The 16,191-nt window shown below is 33.9% G+C and overlaps 1 protein-coding gene across 6 annotated transcripts in view; it reads left to right on the forward strand.

The window, feature by feature from the left end:
• Positions 1-16,191, forward strand: part of PDS5B (PDS5 cohesin associated factor B) — a 189,788-nt gene that overhangs the window by 69,388 nt on the left and 104,209 nt on the right. For all 6 annotated transcript variants that reach the window (XM_032294443.1, XM_032294448.1, XM_032294446.1 and 3 more), the window contains exons 7-9: positions 6,135-6,215; positions 11,472-11,612; positions 14,427-14,542. In XM_032294443.1, coding sequence (XP_032150334.1) covers positions 6,135-6,215; positions 11,472-11,612; positions 14,427-14,542 — 338 coding nt within the window. The remainder of the gene's footprint in view (positions 1-6,134; positions 6,216-11,471; positions 11,613-14,426; positions 14,543-16,191) is intronic.

Below are 16,191 nucleotides of genomic sequence, written 5' to 3' on the forward strand. Positions count from 1 at the left end.
TGACTAGAGTGAAAAAAAATAAAAAGAGGAAATCCCTGTCCAGGTCCATCCTGAAATTGCGGAATACTGAATGAGAAATCATGTATAAAGCACCCAGAATATAAAAGCATGGCACTTATCATAGAATGAAGGCTAAACTGATTGCTGACCTCTCAATTTCAGTGCTAGAGAATAAATGTAATTTTATGTAAGATAGAGTGGTTTAATGGAATTAATAAGTGATATGATCCTGGGATGATCAGGAGTATTTGGAGCTCTTGATTAACTTTGAACTTTAAATGAACCATTTATGTTAAAATTTTAAGGATTTTTTAAAAAAGGAAGAGTTACAGTAAATGTAAATGGTCTAAATTTACCATGTAAGACAGATTCTCAGATTGGATTGAACATAATCTGGGTGGTTATTGTTACTAAGAAATACAACTAGAACACATTCACGAAAGGTTGAATATAAAAGGATGGAAAGCCGGGCGCGGTGGCTCAAGCCTGTAATCCCAGCACTTTGGGAGGCCGAGGCGGGTGGATCATGAGGTCAAGAGATCGAGACCATCCTGGTCAACATGGTGAAACCCCGTCTCTATTAAAAAACTACAAAAAATTAGCTGGGCATGGTGGCGCGTGCCTGTAATCCCAGCTACTCAGGAGGCTGAGGCAGGAGAATTGCCTGAGCCCAGGAGGCGGAGGTTGCGGTGAGCCGAGTTCGCGCCATTGCACTCCAGCCTGGGTAACAAGAGCGAAACTCTGTCTCAAAAAAAAAAAAAAAAAAAGGATGGAAAAAGACTTGCTAGGCAAATATAAATGAAAAGAAAATCTAGATAGCTTATATTAGACATAGTAGTCTTTAATGGATAAAGAAGAGCTTTATATAATAAGAAAAGATTCAGTACTCAGGAAGATATCTAATATCTTGTATGCACATAGGCTCAAAATGTATAAAACACAAATTGAAAGAACTATGGACAGAAAGAAGCAAATTCACCTTTTGTGTTCCATTTTAATGTGTTTTAGTGCTTATAAAGCAGGTAAACTGAGTTTATAAAAATATTGAGAATTTGAAACAAAACTAATTTAATGGCAAGCATAACTAACAGAAGCGAATTCACTATTCGTGTTCCATTTTAACATGTGTTTTAGTGATTATAAATGAGGTAAATTGAGTTTATAAAAATATTGAGGATTTCAAATACAAAACTACTAATTTAATAACAAGCATATAATCTGACAAAACATTAAGTCATAATGGCAATTAAAATATTTAGAAATAAGTGAAACATATTAAAACTTGCAGGATACAGTTTAAGTGTAACTTTATGGCTAAATGTCCATGTCAAGGAGTAATAAAAACATTATCAGAATAAACAAATTATGCAAGGAAGAAAATAGTGAAGAAATGAGATTAGTGAAATAGAAAACACAGTGACATTGCGCCAAAACCCAAAGTTAGTAATTTGAAAAATGTGTTAAATAAGCAAATGATTGGAAAGTTAGATCACAGAAAGGGAAATGGTATCTATGTGCAGTTTTAGAATGAAATGAGGAACAGTGGACATGGAAAAGATCAAAAGACAATTCCATGAGCAATATTTTATGCTAAAATATTTGAAATTAGAATAAATTCCTAGAAAATATAGCCTATCAAATTTGTCTTGAGAGAAAATTGGGACAAATAGTTTATAAACAATACATTTAATTGGTTTTAAAAACTCTACCTATAAAACAAAACTCTTCTTTTCAAACAGTAATAGCAATGATAACAGCAGCAATAATGATAGCAGCAGAACTCAAACCAACAACAAAAGAACTTATGAATCCGTTACCAGGAGATTTCTATTGATCATTTAAGTGGCAAATATTCCTAATCTTCAGCACATTTCCAAATTATAGAAAGGACTACTCCATAACTCTAATGAGCAGAGAATAATCTTCCTAAGGAAACCAGGTGCAAGGAAAAAACCAAGCAAGGGAAAAAAAAATAGGCTAATTGATTTCCAGTATAAAATAGTAATTTCCAGAATGATATAAAGTACTGTTGATAATCACCAAATTGGCTTTATTTTGGGAATACAAGGATGGATTAACATTAAAAATGTTAGTGATAGACTAAGATTAATTTGTTTAAATTAATAGATCAAAGAGAAAAATTTTAATAGAGAAAAAGATGATACAATTAATTATAATGTATGATAACTTAGGACATTTGAAATAGAACTTAAACTAATAAGGAGATATGTATGATGCAGTATTTAATGGTAAAATGTTGAAGCATTCTCTTTGATGTGAGGAACACTAAAAATACTGCTTCTACTCAGGTGAAAAGGCAAACATGCTTTAAAAAATTTTTATATTATATTTAAATGTATATTTTTAAATTTCAGTAGCTTCTGGGGTACAGGTGGTTTTGGTTTCATGGATTAATTATATGGTTTATAATTAATTATATAATTATATGAAATCTGAGCTTTTAGTATCCCTGTCACCTGAGAAATGTACGCTGTGCCCAATCTGTAATTTTTTTAATCTCTTGTTCCCTCTCTGCCTTCTGAGTCCCCATAGTCCATTATATCACTCTGTGTGCCTTTGTGTATCTGTAGCTTAGCTCCCACTTATACATGAGATCATACAGGATGGCCTTTCCTATTCCTGAGTTACTTCACTTAGAATAATGGCCTCCAGCTCCATCCAAGTTGCTGCAAAAGACATTATTTCATTCTTTTTTTATGGCTGAGTAGTATTCCATCACCATGGAAAACCACATTTTCTTTATCCACTCATCAGTCAGTAGGCAGTTAGATTGGTTCCATATCTTAAGCGTGCTTTTTAAAATTAGCATTGTAGTAGGTGTGTTACATTAGTGGAATAGGACAAGACAAATGTAATATAAAAGGATTAGAAAGAAGAAACTAAGCCAAAATATGATTACCTGTGCAGAAAACACAAAATGGTAGACAGATAAATTTATAGAAAATAAAAGAACATTCTAGAATGTTACAAGACATAACACGATATAAAAACCTGGTAGCCTGATTGCAAAAATTTTCATTTGTAGCTTTAATGAAGATGTAAGATACTTAGAAGTTTAACCATAATGTGTATCACCTTTGTGTTGAAAATTATTATAGTTGGCTGAAAAGCATAATAGAAGACTTAACATATGTTGAGAGATTTACTGTTTATGGGAGACTTGGTATGATAATGATGTCAATCTTCTGCATACTGATCAATAATTCAATCAAAAATAAAAACTGAGGCCTGGCGCAGTGGCTCTCTCCTATTATCCCAGCACTTTGGGAACTTGAGGCAGGAGAATTGCTTGAGCTCAGGAGTTTGAGACCAGCCTGAGCAAAATGGCAAAACCCTGTCTCTACAAAAATTAGCTGGGCATGCTTGTGCATGCCTATAGTCCGAGCTACTTGAGGGTGAGATAGGAGGATTGCTTGCACCATGGAGGTCAAGGCTGCAGTGAGCGGTGATCGCACCACTGTACTCCAGCCTGGGTGACCAAGTGAGACTAAAGAAAAAAGAAAGAAACCGATAGCGTGTGCACTTGTGTGTAATTTGACAAGCTGAATCTAAAATTCACATGAAAGAGCAAATGACCAGTAATAGCCAAACAGTTTTGAAGAAGAATAAGAAAGCAGGGATCTCCTACTTTTGACATTATTTTCATGTGTCCCTCTGACAATAATCGGTCAGTGATAGACAAAGGGGCATATGGAAATAATGGAGAATTTCTGAATGGAAGCATCCTTATGTAGAAGCTGACAGAGTGGGTATTACAAGTTATAAAAGGGGGAATAAGAAATTAATGAATGGTTTTAGGACAGTTTATGACTTATATGGAAAATAATAAAAATTAGATACTTATTTCAGAACATACGTAAGAATAAATTACAGGTTGAGAAAGATCTAAATGCGAAAAGTAAATTTTTAAAATTTTCTTTGAAAATACATCTTTATAACCTCAAGATAGGAATGAATTTCTTAAGAAAGATATAGAGAACAAAGCCGTATAAGAACAGATTGATAAATTTGATTATATTAAAAATAAAAACTATTTGTGGTAGCCAGTATATGGAATTGACCTGTGTCTATCAATGGATAAGTATTAAAGAAAATGTGGTGTATGTACACACACACACACGAACATTATTCCAGGCACCAAAAAAAAGATTAAATCTTAACATTTGAAGCAACATGGATGGAACTGCTGGGGGTTATTATGTAAAGTGAAAAAAACTGAGAACAGGAAGACAAATATGTTTTCACTCATATGGGACTTAAAAAAAAAAAGCAACAGGTCTCATGGAAGTAGAGAATAGAATGGTGGTTACCAGAGGCTGGGAAAGGAACTGGGGTGGGGAAGAATGAAGAGAAGTTAAGGTTTAAAAAAATAAAGTTAGATAGAAGGAATAGTTCTTTCTAGTATTTTGTTTTTTGTTTTTTTTTTTTGAGATGGAGTCTCGCTGTGTCACCCAGGTTGGAGTGCAGTGGTGCATCTCAGCTCAGTGCAACCTCCGCCTCCCAGGTTCAAGCAGTTCTCCTGTCTCAGCCTCCCAAATAGCTGGGATTACAGGCATCTGCCACCACGCCTGCCTAAATTTTTTTATTTTTTAGTGGAAACAGGGTTTCGCCATGTTGACCAGTCTTGGTCTAGAACTCCTGACCTCAGGTGATCCACCTGTCTCTGCCTTCCAAAGTGCTGGGATTACAGGTGTGAGCCACGGCGCCCAGCCTCCTTCTAGTATTTGATAGTACGATAGGGACATTATAGTTAACGATAATTTATATTTCAAAATAGCTAAAAGAGAAGATTTGTAATGGTCCCAGCACAAAGAAAACATAAATATTTGAGGTGATGGATATTTTATGTACCTTGATTTGATTATTATTTAATGTATACGTGTATCAGAATATCACATGTTCCCCTAAAATATGCACAGTTGTTATATATCAATTAAAAAAATGAAAAATGTCACTGTACTTTAAGACATTATAAACATTGTGAAAAGAGAAATATAGACTAAGGTATTTTATACATGTACAGACAGTTTCTGACGTAATGGTTTGACTTACTTTATGATGGGTTTATTGGGGTATTAAATGCATTTTGGGTTACTTACTTTGGGTTTATTGAGATGTAGCTTCACCATAAGTCAAGGAACATCTATAATTGACACAAGCTTAGTCCATAGACTTTTTGGAGAAAATCTAAAAATAAAGTAAGACTAAATAGCATAATTGAAAAATGGCAAAGAGAATTTACAGAAAATTACTTCTCATATACACAAAGAGACTTGTACAGGACATATAATTTAATGTCTATGAGTAGGAGAATCAGTAAAGAATCTTTAGTATATCATATCTAAACAGCAGTTAGTATGGACGAAATAATAAAGTACAAGCATCAAGGCAGGTAAATCTAAAAATATGCTGTGTAAAGAGTATGAGTTTAAAGATATATACAGTATTCCTGTTCTCTGGAATATGTTTAAACTGGAGTAGTGACTCCATTTTTGATCTTTACTTCCTTGTATCATTATCAGAGTCTCTTAGAAACATATTTTCTTATGATATTTTTTCTTGTTATTTTCCCTTCATACTTTACTATTTATTGTACTTCCGTTGTATCCTTCGACTTACCTGTGCTCTGAAATGTGTTTGAGTAATCTGCTTTCCCACAGCTGCCCCAAAATCCTTTGTGCTTCCTCACCTATGGGATCCCCATTGCTGTCCACACTAGAACATAGTTCATTCTCTTAGTATGTTTTGCTTTTTTTGGACCTGAAGTAGAACAGACTGTATTTGTACTTAACAGATTTGATTTTGGGACTAGATTTAGAATGACTTAAGTATCTCCTCCTCTATCTAATAAGCACTTATTGACCATTTCTATGTGGTTTACATTATGTCATGAACAAAATAGGAAAAGAATATAACTATCCTTACACGGAAGGAATCTTAGATCTAGTAGACCAGTTAGTCCCAAAAAAAGAAAAATGGCTTTGCCTTCTCTCTTTTATTCTAATTGAATCTTAGATAGTTTCATTTACTCAAGAGTATCATTTTGAATACAGGTAGTATTTTGCTTTTCATAGTTAGAGATATATAATATAGATATTATTTATGTTTTTCAGAATTTAAACAAACAAGCATATGATTTGGCAAAGGCTTTACTGAAGAGGACCGCTCAAGCTATTGAGCCATATATTACCAATGTAAGTCTTATTTGTAATTGGTTGTCAGAAGGATTAAACCGAAAATTTAAAGACTTGCTAAATTTCATTGGATAGTATATAGTTTTAAAAACAAGAAATTTGTTTTAACCTTTAAGTAATGTGTTTTCCTTCTCCTTCTTAAAATTATTCTTGCTAATATTTTCTGGAAGGCTTGCTCTTATCCTATTTGTTCATTATCTTCTTTCAAATTGCCTGAAAATTTAAACAGCTTTTTTGTTGGTCAGCAAGATACTCTCTTTGTTTCTACTGATAGAAATAGAGTTAAATGTAATCAGATAAAACGTATGGAACTTTTCATTATTCAGAGACGTTGCTTACAGGTTTTTGGAGATTAAATTGATTTGTACAAGAAGAAGATATGAAATAATATTAAGACCTAGAAGTTGAAGGCAAGTATGAATAGCAGTAGTGATTTAGTAAAGTTGCTTATCTATTGCTATTACTGGGGTACATTCCATATAAATCTATCTTTTCTGAAAAAGAGGAAGAATTGTAATGAAATGAGCCCTTTCAGTATCACCCCAAATCTACTTATTTATGATTCACCATCTTCTTTAGCTGCTAGGTTCACTGACAGAAGCTTATGGTAAGTTTTGTTTTCTCTCCACAGTTCTTTTGAATTGTACAGCTTTAGGTGGCACTATTCGTATTGTATTCTATGTGAATGATGCCTCCTGGAATACAGATGTAGAATACAGTGTTAATGGTGGCCCTTGAATTGTGTAACAGTTCAGTCCCTCCACGTGCTTTTCAGTTTCACTCACCTCCAGACAAGTAAAGGATATACATTTGCGTTTCTGAGTAAAGTAAGAAAGAAAGCCTTTAATGATTACTTATGCATTCTACTAAAATTTATTGAGGGAGAGTTTTTCTTGTAGTATACACAGATTTAAAGTCAGTATATGAAATATATCATGAAATGATGTACTTTGAAAACTAACATACTTCATAAAACAGTACCTTAATAAATCCCAGCTTTTGTTTCTGGCTTATAGCCTTAGAGAATCCTAAACATACGATGACTTGAAAAAATTAATTTAATTTGTAAGAAAATTGTTTTGAAGAGTAAACTTTCAGAAGATGTGAAATCAAATCCTGTAATCTAACTTAATAGCTCCAAGATTGTCAGGGAACTCCAAATGTTGGTTTTTGCAGTTTTGTAAGTTATGAGTATTGGCTGAGATAAATTGGTTAGGTTGAGTTTTTTCATGATGGGCTTAGTGGCACTTGAAATGTGTAGACCTAGACTTAAACATTCTGTAATTACTCTTTTCCCTTGCTTCAAGTACTTCTAAATGACTATTTCTGTGGCCCATTAGAGCACACTAGGTGAGCTCCTCCTGGTGGCCATTTATTTTAGCTCATATTGCCAAGCTAGTTTTTTTTTTTTTTTTTTTTTTTTTTTTTAGGGGAACACTTACCTTATTTTGATTTCTTTTTCTGGCATAAAAAAAGAACACTATGCCATATTGATATCTCCTGTGATTGGGGAAAATCAATATTAGATTGGGGCAATTAAAGGAAAAAACCCACAATAAATGATGTTACTTGTTAGAGTTAGTTGATTAGGTTTGTTATACTAGTCTCTCAAATGTTGTATGTTTGAAAATATTTATACTGGAAGTTAAAGAAAAAAAAGGCTGAGGAAATATTTTTAACAGTCCCAGAATACATCAGGGTAAAAAACATTTCTTTATTATTTATACCTTGTGTTAATTTCATGTTATTCTCGCTTGCACAAATAGAATCCTTCCCCCCTGAACTCCCCTAAACTTTCATATTATCTCTATATCAAAAGCTGTGGAGCAGGATCCAAGCAGAGTGTTCTGAGCACATATTCAGAGCCGTTACATACTTTTCTCACTGTGCGTTGTCCATTATTTTCTTATTTCTTCCTGTTTTCTTGTTCTGTGCCTTATTTTTAAGTTAAGAAATATGAATTGCTTTTTTCCTCCCTTTAATTTCTTTATTTTTACTTATTTTTCCATTTCAAACCTTTGTAATTGCATGTAAAATCACTTTCTAGTGAACTTAACTGTCTTGTAGTGGGGTAAAATTAGTTCAGTGTTAGAAATCATTCTTAGCCCTTTTGGACTTACATTTGAAACAGCCACTATTTACTTACCTTCCTAGTTGAGAATCAGCAAGTAAAAATAGGCGTAAGATACTGAGATAATAACCCCACTTCTCTCTCTTTTCTGTGTTTCTTTTTCATTCACACATACAGATACATTCTTTTTTTTTTTTTTTTTAATAGGTTATTTTATTTATGCATTATGTTTTCTCTCTCTCTCCTTTTTTTTTGAGACAAGAGTCTTGCTCTGTTACCCAGGCTGGAGTTCAGTGGTGTGATCTTGGCACATGGCAGCTGAGCCTCCGAGGCTCAAGCGATCCTCCCACCTCAGCCCGCTGAGTAGCTGGGACCACAGGAGTGAGCCAACATTGGCAAATTTTTCCATTTTAAAAATTTGTTTATAGAGACAGGGTTTTACCATGTTGTCCAGGCTGTTTTTGAACTCCTGAGCTCAAGCAATCGCCTTGGCCTCTCAAAGTACTAGGATTGTAGTCGTGAGCCCATGCCTAACCTAGGTTATTTTTAAAAATTTGTTTAAATTTGTTGTAACACAACAACCCAGGAAGCTAAATAGTACATATATACATATTTGTTTTAAAGGTAAAATGGAGCATCAAGAACAAAAAGTACATAGTGATAATTCTAAAAATTTCCTTACGGATCACTTTTTAATGATATTTTTTCACCAGTTCTTTTTTATCACAAATTTTAGGATATGGCAAAAAATTATTTTGTTGAACTGAAAAAGTACATCAAATCCTTGTTGGAATAGGTAAAATTTAGTTAAATTGCTTAATTCCACTGAACCTTTGTTTTTTCACTTGTAATGCTTGGGTGGTGGCAGAGCATGTGTTACTTAATGTGAAAGCACTTTGTAATTAAAATTAGCCATGTAAATTTAAGGTAGAATTTATTACTGACTGGTGACATCTTTCATTAGGAGGCAGTTGCTGTACCAAAAAATTAATTTGTAGTATGTAATTAGTTACCCATTTGTAAATGAAAGAATTTTTGGAAGGAAATATTCTAGTCAAATCTAAATCTGCCTCCACTAAATTTTCAGCCCTTATGAAGGGGTTGGATTATTTTACCCATATTTGTACCCTACCGTCTTTTGCATATTTTTTGTTCATTTACCAAACATAATACTATACCTGCTCTGTGTCCGGCACTGTGGTAGGTAGGCTTTACACATTGGAGAAGACCAACTTGGTTATTGCCTTTTTGGAGATTATAAAAGTGTTCAATACATGTTTTTATGGAATTTGTGAGAAATTAAACCAAGGAATGTTTTTTTCCTTAATTTTTCAAATAAGTTTTTCCCATACTGTTAGAAGAAGGCGATGGTTTGACCACTACGGTGGTGAGATTGGAAGGGATTGTTGTTCTTTGTTAAGGAAAAGTAGTTCGGGAATTATTTATTTTACTATTTTTTAAGCAGGAGAAAATTTGTGAATGGAAGCATAAAAGCCACTTTATTTTGAACCTCAGTAAGAATTTAACCTTTGATATCATGAAATTCTCTTCACTTAAAATTGATAAATGGGAAGGACAAATAAGTTCTTTTTAAAACCAATAAAGAACAAATAGCAAAATAGAATTTGTTCTTCTTTCTTCATGGCTAGGTAGTCTGTTCTGTTCATAGACCTAAAAAACTTTACATAAAAACAACCCAAGAAGTAAAAGTAAGCAGAAGAGACATAGAAATGTGAAATCTTCCACTGTATTTTCAATGTAGAAAGCTAAAGCCTAATTATCCAGTTGTGTGTTAACTGTCTCAAGAGATTAGGCCAGCTTGTATGGTATAGAACAATTCTTGACTCCTCCTCCATTGAGACTCAGGAAACTATTGAGGATACATGGGGTATGCTTTTGGTTAATTTTTAACATTTTTGGAAGATTTTAAATAGAAGCTTGACAGGCTATGCATCTTCACCATTTTAGTAATAATATGATAAATGGTCTGAGTATGGAAACGAGTCAGAGCTAGCTATATGGTAGGGAAAAAATTGTTTAAATTTGGATTTTCTTTGTGTTTGTGTGTTCTTCTAATTGGATTTTAATTAGTGTGGTAAACTGTGTAGATATGTACACATTGGAATGTAAAAGAAGACAAAGGATTGGAAAGAGGTAGTTTTTCATTAAAAAATTACATATTTCAAACACAGAATTGCCTTCTATGAAAATGTAAGAAGACTGTATCTATGGGATAATATTGTTTCCCATATGTACTAAGGCAAACAAGCTATTATCCCTCACCCTTGGGGAGATTAAGACATTGTATTAGTCAGTGTTTTCTAGAGTAAAAGCCAACAGTGAGTGAGTTTATGTATATATAGATACACATATACATATATGTGTGTGTATATTCACACACAGTGAGTGTATGTATATACACACACAGACACATATGTATGTATGAGAGGGAATTTATTAGAGGAATTTACTTACAAGATTATAAAGTCTGAGAAGTCCAAGAGCAGGCTGTCTGCAAGCTGGAGAACCAGGGAAGCCAGTGGTGTTACTCTCAGAGGCAGAAGGCAAGGCTTGAGAACTCAGCAGGGGACCAGGCCCGTGGTGCAATTCCTGGAGTCCAAAGGCCGGAGAACCTGGAGTTCTGCTGTCCAAGAGTAGGAGATGAATGTCCCAATCCTGAAGAGAATGAATTCACTTTCCTTTGCCTTTTTGTTCTGTTGGGCCTTCCAGCCTATTTGGATGATACCTGGGCAGATCTTTCCCACTCAGTCTACAAGCCAATCTCTGCAAGCACCATTGCAGAAACACCCAGAAACAATGCTTTACCAGCTCTCTAGGTATCCTTTAATTAAGTCAAGTTGACACATAAAATTAACTATCCAGAAATATACACAGATAATAATATAGGATAAATATAGTCAGTATCATAATGGGGAACAGAGTATATTTGGAACGTAGTATGTTTATTGAAATGTTCCTATCTGTTTTATTGTATACAAGATGGATTCCATGTTTTATCTTTTCATGTAGCCTGTATTGGTTTCCCCTGTAATGTTAGAAAATATTTTGATATGCCTAGTTTGACTTTGTATAAAATAATGATGAATTTGGTTGAATAAGATTTTAAAACATTCATCTTGTCTCTGGTTTTTCTACTAATAATAACTTTTCTTTCTCCTCAAAAGTTTTTTAATCAGGTTCTGATGCTCGGGAAAACATCTATCAGCGATTTGTCAGAGCATGTCTTTGACTTAATTTTGGAGCTCTACAATATTGATAGTCATTTGCTGCTTTCTGTTTTACCCCAGCTTGAATTTAAATTAAAGGTAACTTGTAGAAGTAATATGATTCTGCCAACCAAGTTAGCAAAGAGCATTATTTATAGCTTTTTAATTCTTATAGTAGTTTTCACTGAATGTAAGAGGTGAAGGGATATGTTACTATTATTTCTTCACGTATTTGTACCTTGTCTGTCTGTGAATCTCCAATGCCTGGCAGGTGCCTAGTAGATAGTAAACTGCTTAATAAAGATTAGCAAGATGGTATTTTCCTCCAGATATTTTCCAGGTAAATTCTAGGATTTGACTAACTTTTGAGGTTTTAGCTATATATCAAGCTTATGTTTTCAAGGCACAATTTATAGTAGTTCCCTTGACCACTTAGGCCATAAAAATAGTTTAGAGTTCGTTATCCACATAGCGTGAAATGCTTTCCCTTTATGCATATTATTTCATAGATGCCTCTGTTGAAGGCGTGTTTGCTTTTTACATAGTTCTGTGAATTTTTTGTTTTTTGGTTTTTTTGAGACAGGGTCTCACTCTGTTGCCCAGGCTGGAGTGCAGTGGTGTGATCTTGACTCACTGCAGTCTGCGCCTCTTGGAATCAAGCGATTCTTCCACCTCAGCCTCCCAAGTAGCTGGGACTACAGGCATGCGGCACCACCCCAGCTAATTTTTGTATTTTTTGGTAGACACAGGATCTCACCATGTTGGCCAGGCTGGTGTCAAACTCCTAACCGCAGGTGATCCACCTGCCTCGGCCTCCCAAAGTGTTGGTTTACAGGTATAAACCACCATGCATGACCCAGTGAAATTTTTTGGTAGACTGTTCCTACTGCTTTGACATTAAATTATGCTGTAAAATTGAGCTTTATTTGCAGAATTGGAGAATCTAGTTTTCTTTTCAAATCATTACAATAAGATTAAATAAACCTGGTTATAATTTTTTTTTTTTTTTTTTTTTTTTTGAGACGGAGTTTCACTCACGTTACCCAGGCTGGAGTGCAATGGCGCGATCTCGGCTCACCGCAACCTCCGCCTCCTGGGTTCAGGCAATTCTCCTGCCTCAGCCTCCTGAGTAGCTGGGATTACAGGCATGCGCCACCATGCTCAGCTAATTTTTTGTATTTTTAGTAGAGACGGGGTTTCACCATGTTGACCAGGATGGTCTCGATCTCTTGACCTGGTGATCCACCCGCCTCGGCCTCCCAAAGTGCTGGGATTACAGGCTTGAGCCACCGCGCCCGGCTAAACCTGGTTATAATTATTAATCTTTGTGGACCCAGAGAAGTTCTTAAATGATTTCTGTATTATATTTCTTGTTTCTAAAAGTTTTGATTTTCTTTCAAAAATGAACAGTCCACATTGGTAATGTGAATATCCCAAGTAACCAGTAAATAAGTATCCTTCCTATATTCTGGAGTATGTTTCTGGTATATTTCTCAAATAAGCCATTCAATTAACAGGAAGCCATTCTTCCTGTCCCCTTTTAATGTGATCAGTGATTTGGGTGAGGCAGCAGCTAGTCACACCTCTAATTATTTGTTGGTTTATGTGATTTTCTCAAGTGTAATTGACTAAATGCTATGCATGTTCCTACACACTATGAGAAATATAAAAATAAGGAAATTATCCCTGCTTTCAGCAAACTTAACATCTAGTATGAGAGGAAGAGGAAAAAAAATCCAGATCTAATATGAGGCCAGATATTATAAGTGTCATAAGAGATACAAACAGCGTACAATTGAAGCAAAGGAAACAGCATGCAGAAGCATATAGAGGTAGGAAGGTTCCGGGTGAATTTGTGGAACACAAAGAATTAAAATTGGAAGATAGCGTAAAGTAAGTTTAAGTCACTCCTGGCTGCATATTAGAATTTTTGCTTGTTAAACCTTAAAGAAATAGCTGTCCAGGCACTAAACCAGACTAATTGATTCAGAGTTTTTGGGAATAGAGTTTTGTTCTTGTTGTTTTAATTTTTTTTTAAATTTAACTTTTCAGGTAATTCTAATGTACAGCCAGGTTTGAGAAATAATTATAGGAATAAGAGAAATAACAGAGACAAGTTAGGTCATATTGTGGAGGCTCTTTGCATGGCAGGCTGTGGCATTGGTTTAAAATTTAAAAACAATTTGTGTAGTGCCATTCATAACACCTTGAATATTAATGCCTTTTGATATACCTGATTGCCACACTTTATGTTCAAGTATAGTATTGTGGCTGGCTCATTCACTTATCCATTGAGTCATTTGTTGACAGTGCCAGAATCAATAGTAAAATTAAGTTCTCATCCCCAGGATGCCCCAGCATAGTATATAAAACATTTTAGTTTTCACATGTTTACGGCCTCTTCCTTTTACTCTTGAGCTCCTTTTAGAAATCTGGTCTATGTGGATGAGCTGTCTTACTGGGAGACTTTAGCACATACTTATTTCTTAAATAACTAAAAAGTATGATCTCACAGTTTTCTGTAGGCCTGGCCTCTACCAGTGTCTGTTCTGAAAAACAACACAGAGTTTTTTAAGGGTCCTAGGTAGGTTTTATAAGAGTTCATTTTTTATTTTGACTCTGAGTAGAAATACACCTCAATTGTAGGAGGGGCCTCTAACATTGCAACAAACTTTAAAGATGTATTTTCCTGAGAGGGTACTTCTTTAATGGAATTTGAGATGATTTGAGCATTTATGTTGACATTTAATTTTGTGAAAAGTATAGTGACCATTTTTATGTAATTTTTAATTTAGAGTTCATGAAAGATTTTCTGTGGAACTGGAGTATCAGGGAAATCATGGCAAAGAATGGGCAGCCTTATTCTGAATATCTGCTGCATGGTTTTAAAGCTGTGATTGTGTTTTATTTTAGAGCAATGATAATGAGGAGCGCCTACAAGTTGTTAAACTACTAGCAAAAATGTTTGGGGCAAAAGATTCAGAATTGGCTTCTCAAAACAAACCACTTTGGCAGTGCTACTTGGGCAGGTATATGATTTTGGTTTCCCATTTAAAAGGAATATGTGATTCTACTGACCACTTTTTTTTTTTTTTTTTTTAAACATTATCCACACTTAACTGTGTTTTCTGGAATCATAAGAATGAAGGGTTTTATATGTTGAAATTTTTGAAAGTTGTTAATGACTGGGTATTTTTATAATCATTCTTTTTCATCTTTATCCTTAGTAATTTTTAAAAGATAATACATTTTAAAGCTATCTCTTATGGTATTATGACCATGAGTTAATATTGTTACTTCAAAGCAGTGATTAATTCCAACTGAAAATACCTCTTTGAGAGACATAGCCCCTCCACAAATTAATTATGGTTAATTAGAGTATTTGGAGATATTGACAGGATAAAAGTGTTCACAGAGTGAACAAAGAAATGACTACTTATATTTCTCTTCCTAACTTCTTTTCTATATTTCTCAGTTAAAGGAAATGGTGGCCTGGATTCCTTACATGGTTTAAATGATGCACAAAATACCCGAAATGGTTGCAAAATTTTGAGTGTGTTTGTGTATGTTACTTTTCTGTGAGAGGTATTCATTTTATTACCTTTTCTAAAGAAATCCCTGACCTGGAAATATTAAAAGACTGAGAAGTGCTTTGGTTAAAACCTCCTTCGACTCAGACAGAAAAAGGATTTTCCCACTCAAATTATCCTTATAACAAATAATGCAGTTAAGTCATAAACAAACACGTAAGATTTGAAGACCCTGATTTTATTTTCTTTGTGTTGAAATATTTGCATTGGTATCACCACTTTCTTTACATTTTAATAACAACTATCGGTGATTACAGTAAATTTAATATTTTGGTCTCATTTTTTTGATTTGTTTAATGAAGAGATGAGTTGTCATTAATGTTTATTATGTTTCAAATCTCCAGTCTGATTTCTTGATTCTTATTTAGTTCAATAATTATATTTAGTGAGTCAAGCCAACTTTTTTCTTTTAAATACAATGGAAAATTTTAGACAGTAGGGAAGAATATCAGTTTAAATTATGCAACTCGATTTAAAGCTTATTAATTTTAAAACAAAAATACTTTTAACATATATTTATTATATCTTTAAATTAAGAGTTGGATTAACCAGGCTGTATGTATTTTATTGGTTTTTAGCTGGAGAAATCCTAATGTAAATGTATATGTCATGTTTCTATTATGTTGTAGTTTTTCCTTTTAATATTAATGACATAAAACTTACACAGTATTAAATGTTACCAACTTTAAGGAGTTAGTTTTTTAAAAGACAACTTAGTGTATTTATTTTTAATTGTTGTAAGGTGCATGTTTACCTGAGAAACAGTAAAGTATATAGGATTGAGTATCTGAATTCAAAACATTCAGGACACTATATGGGACAAGAGGCTAGATTTTATAACTTTTGGGAGGGGAAATATACTTCATAGAGCATATGCTTTTTTCTAAATTGTATGAGTAATTTGGTGCTGATTTTGAAGACATTTCCCCCCTCCTTTATACTGCCAAATTTTGTTTCTTAGGTGTTGAGTGATATAAGATTTGGGAGCCTTTTGATTTCATAGAATCAAGACATATGAAAATATTGAATGGAAAAATGTTGGCTTCAATTTAATTTTGTTGATACTTACATTTGTCAAATACTATTTT

This window comes from Sapajus apella, unplaced genomic scaffold (assembly GCF_009761245.1).
Source record: "Sapajus apella isolate SASKATOON/1434 unplaced genomic scaffold, GSC_monkey_1.0 scaffold32, whole genome shotgun sequence".
Lineage (NCBI taxonomy): Eukaryota > Metazoa > Chordata > Mammalia > Primates > Cebidae > Sapajus > Sapajus apella.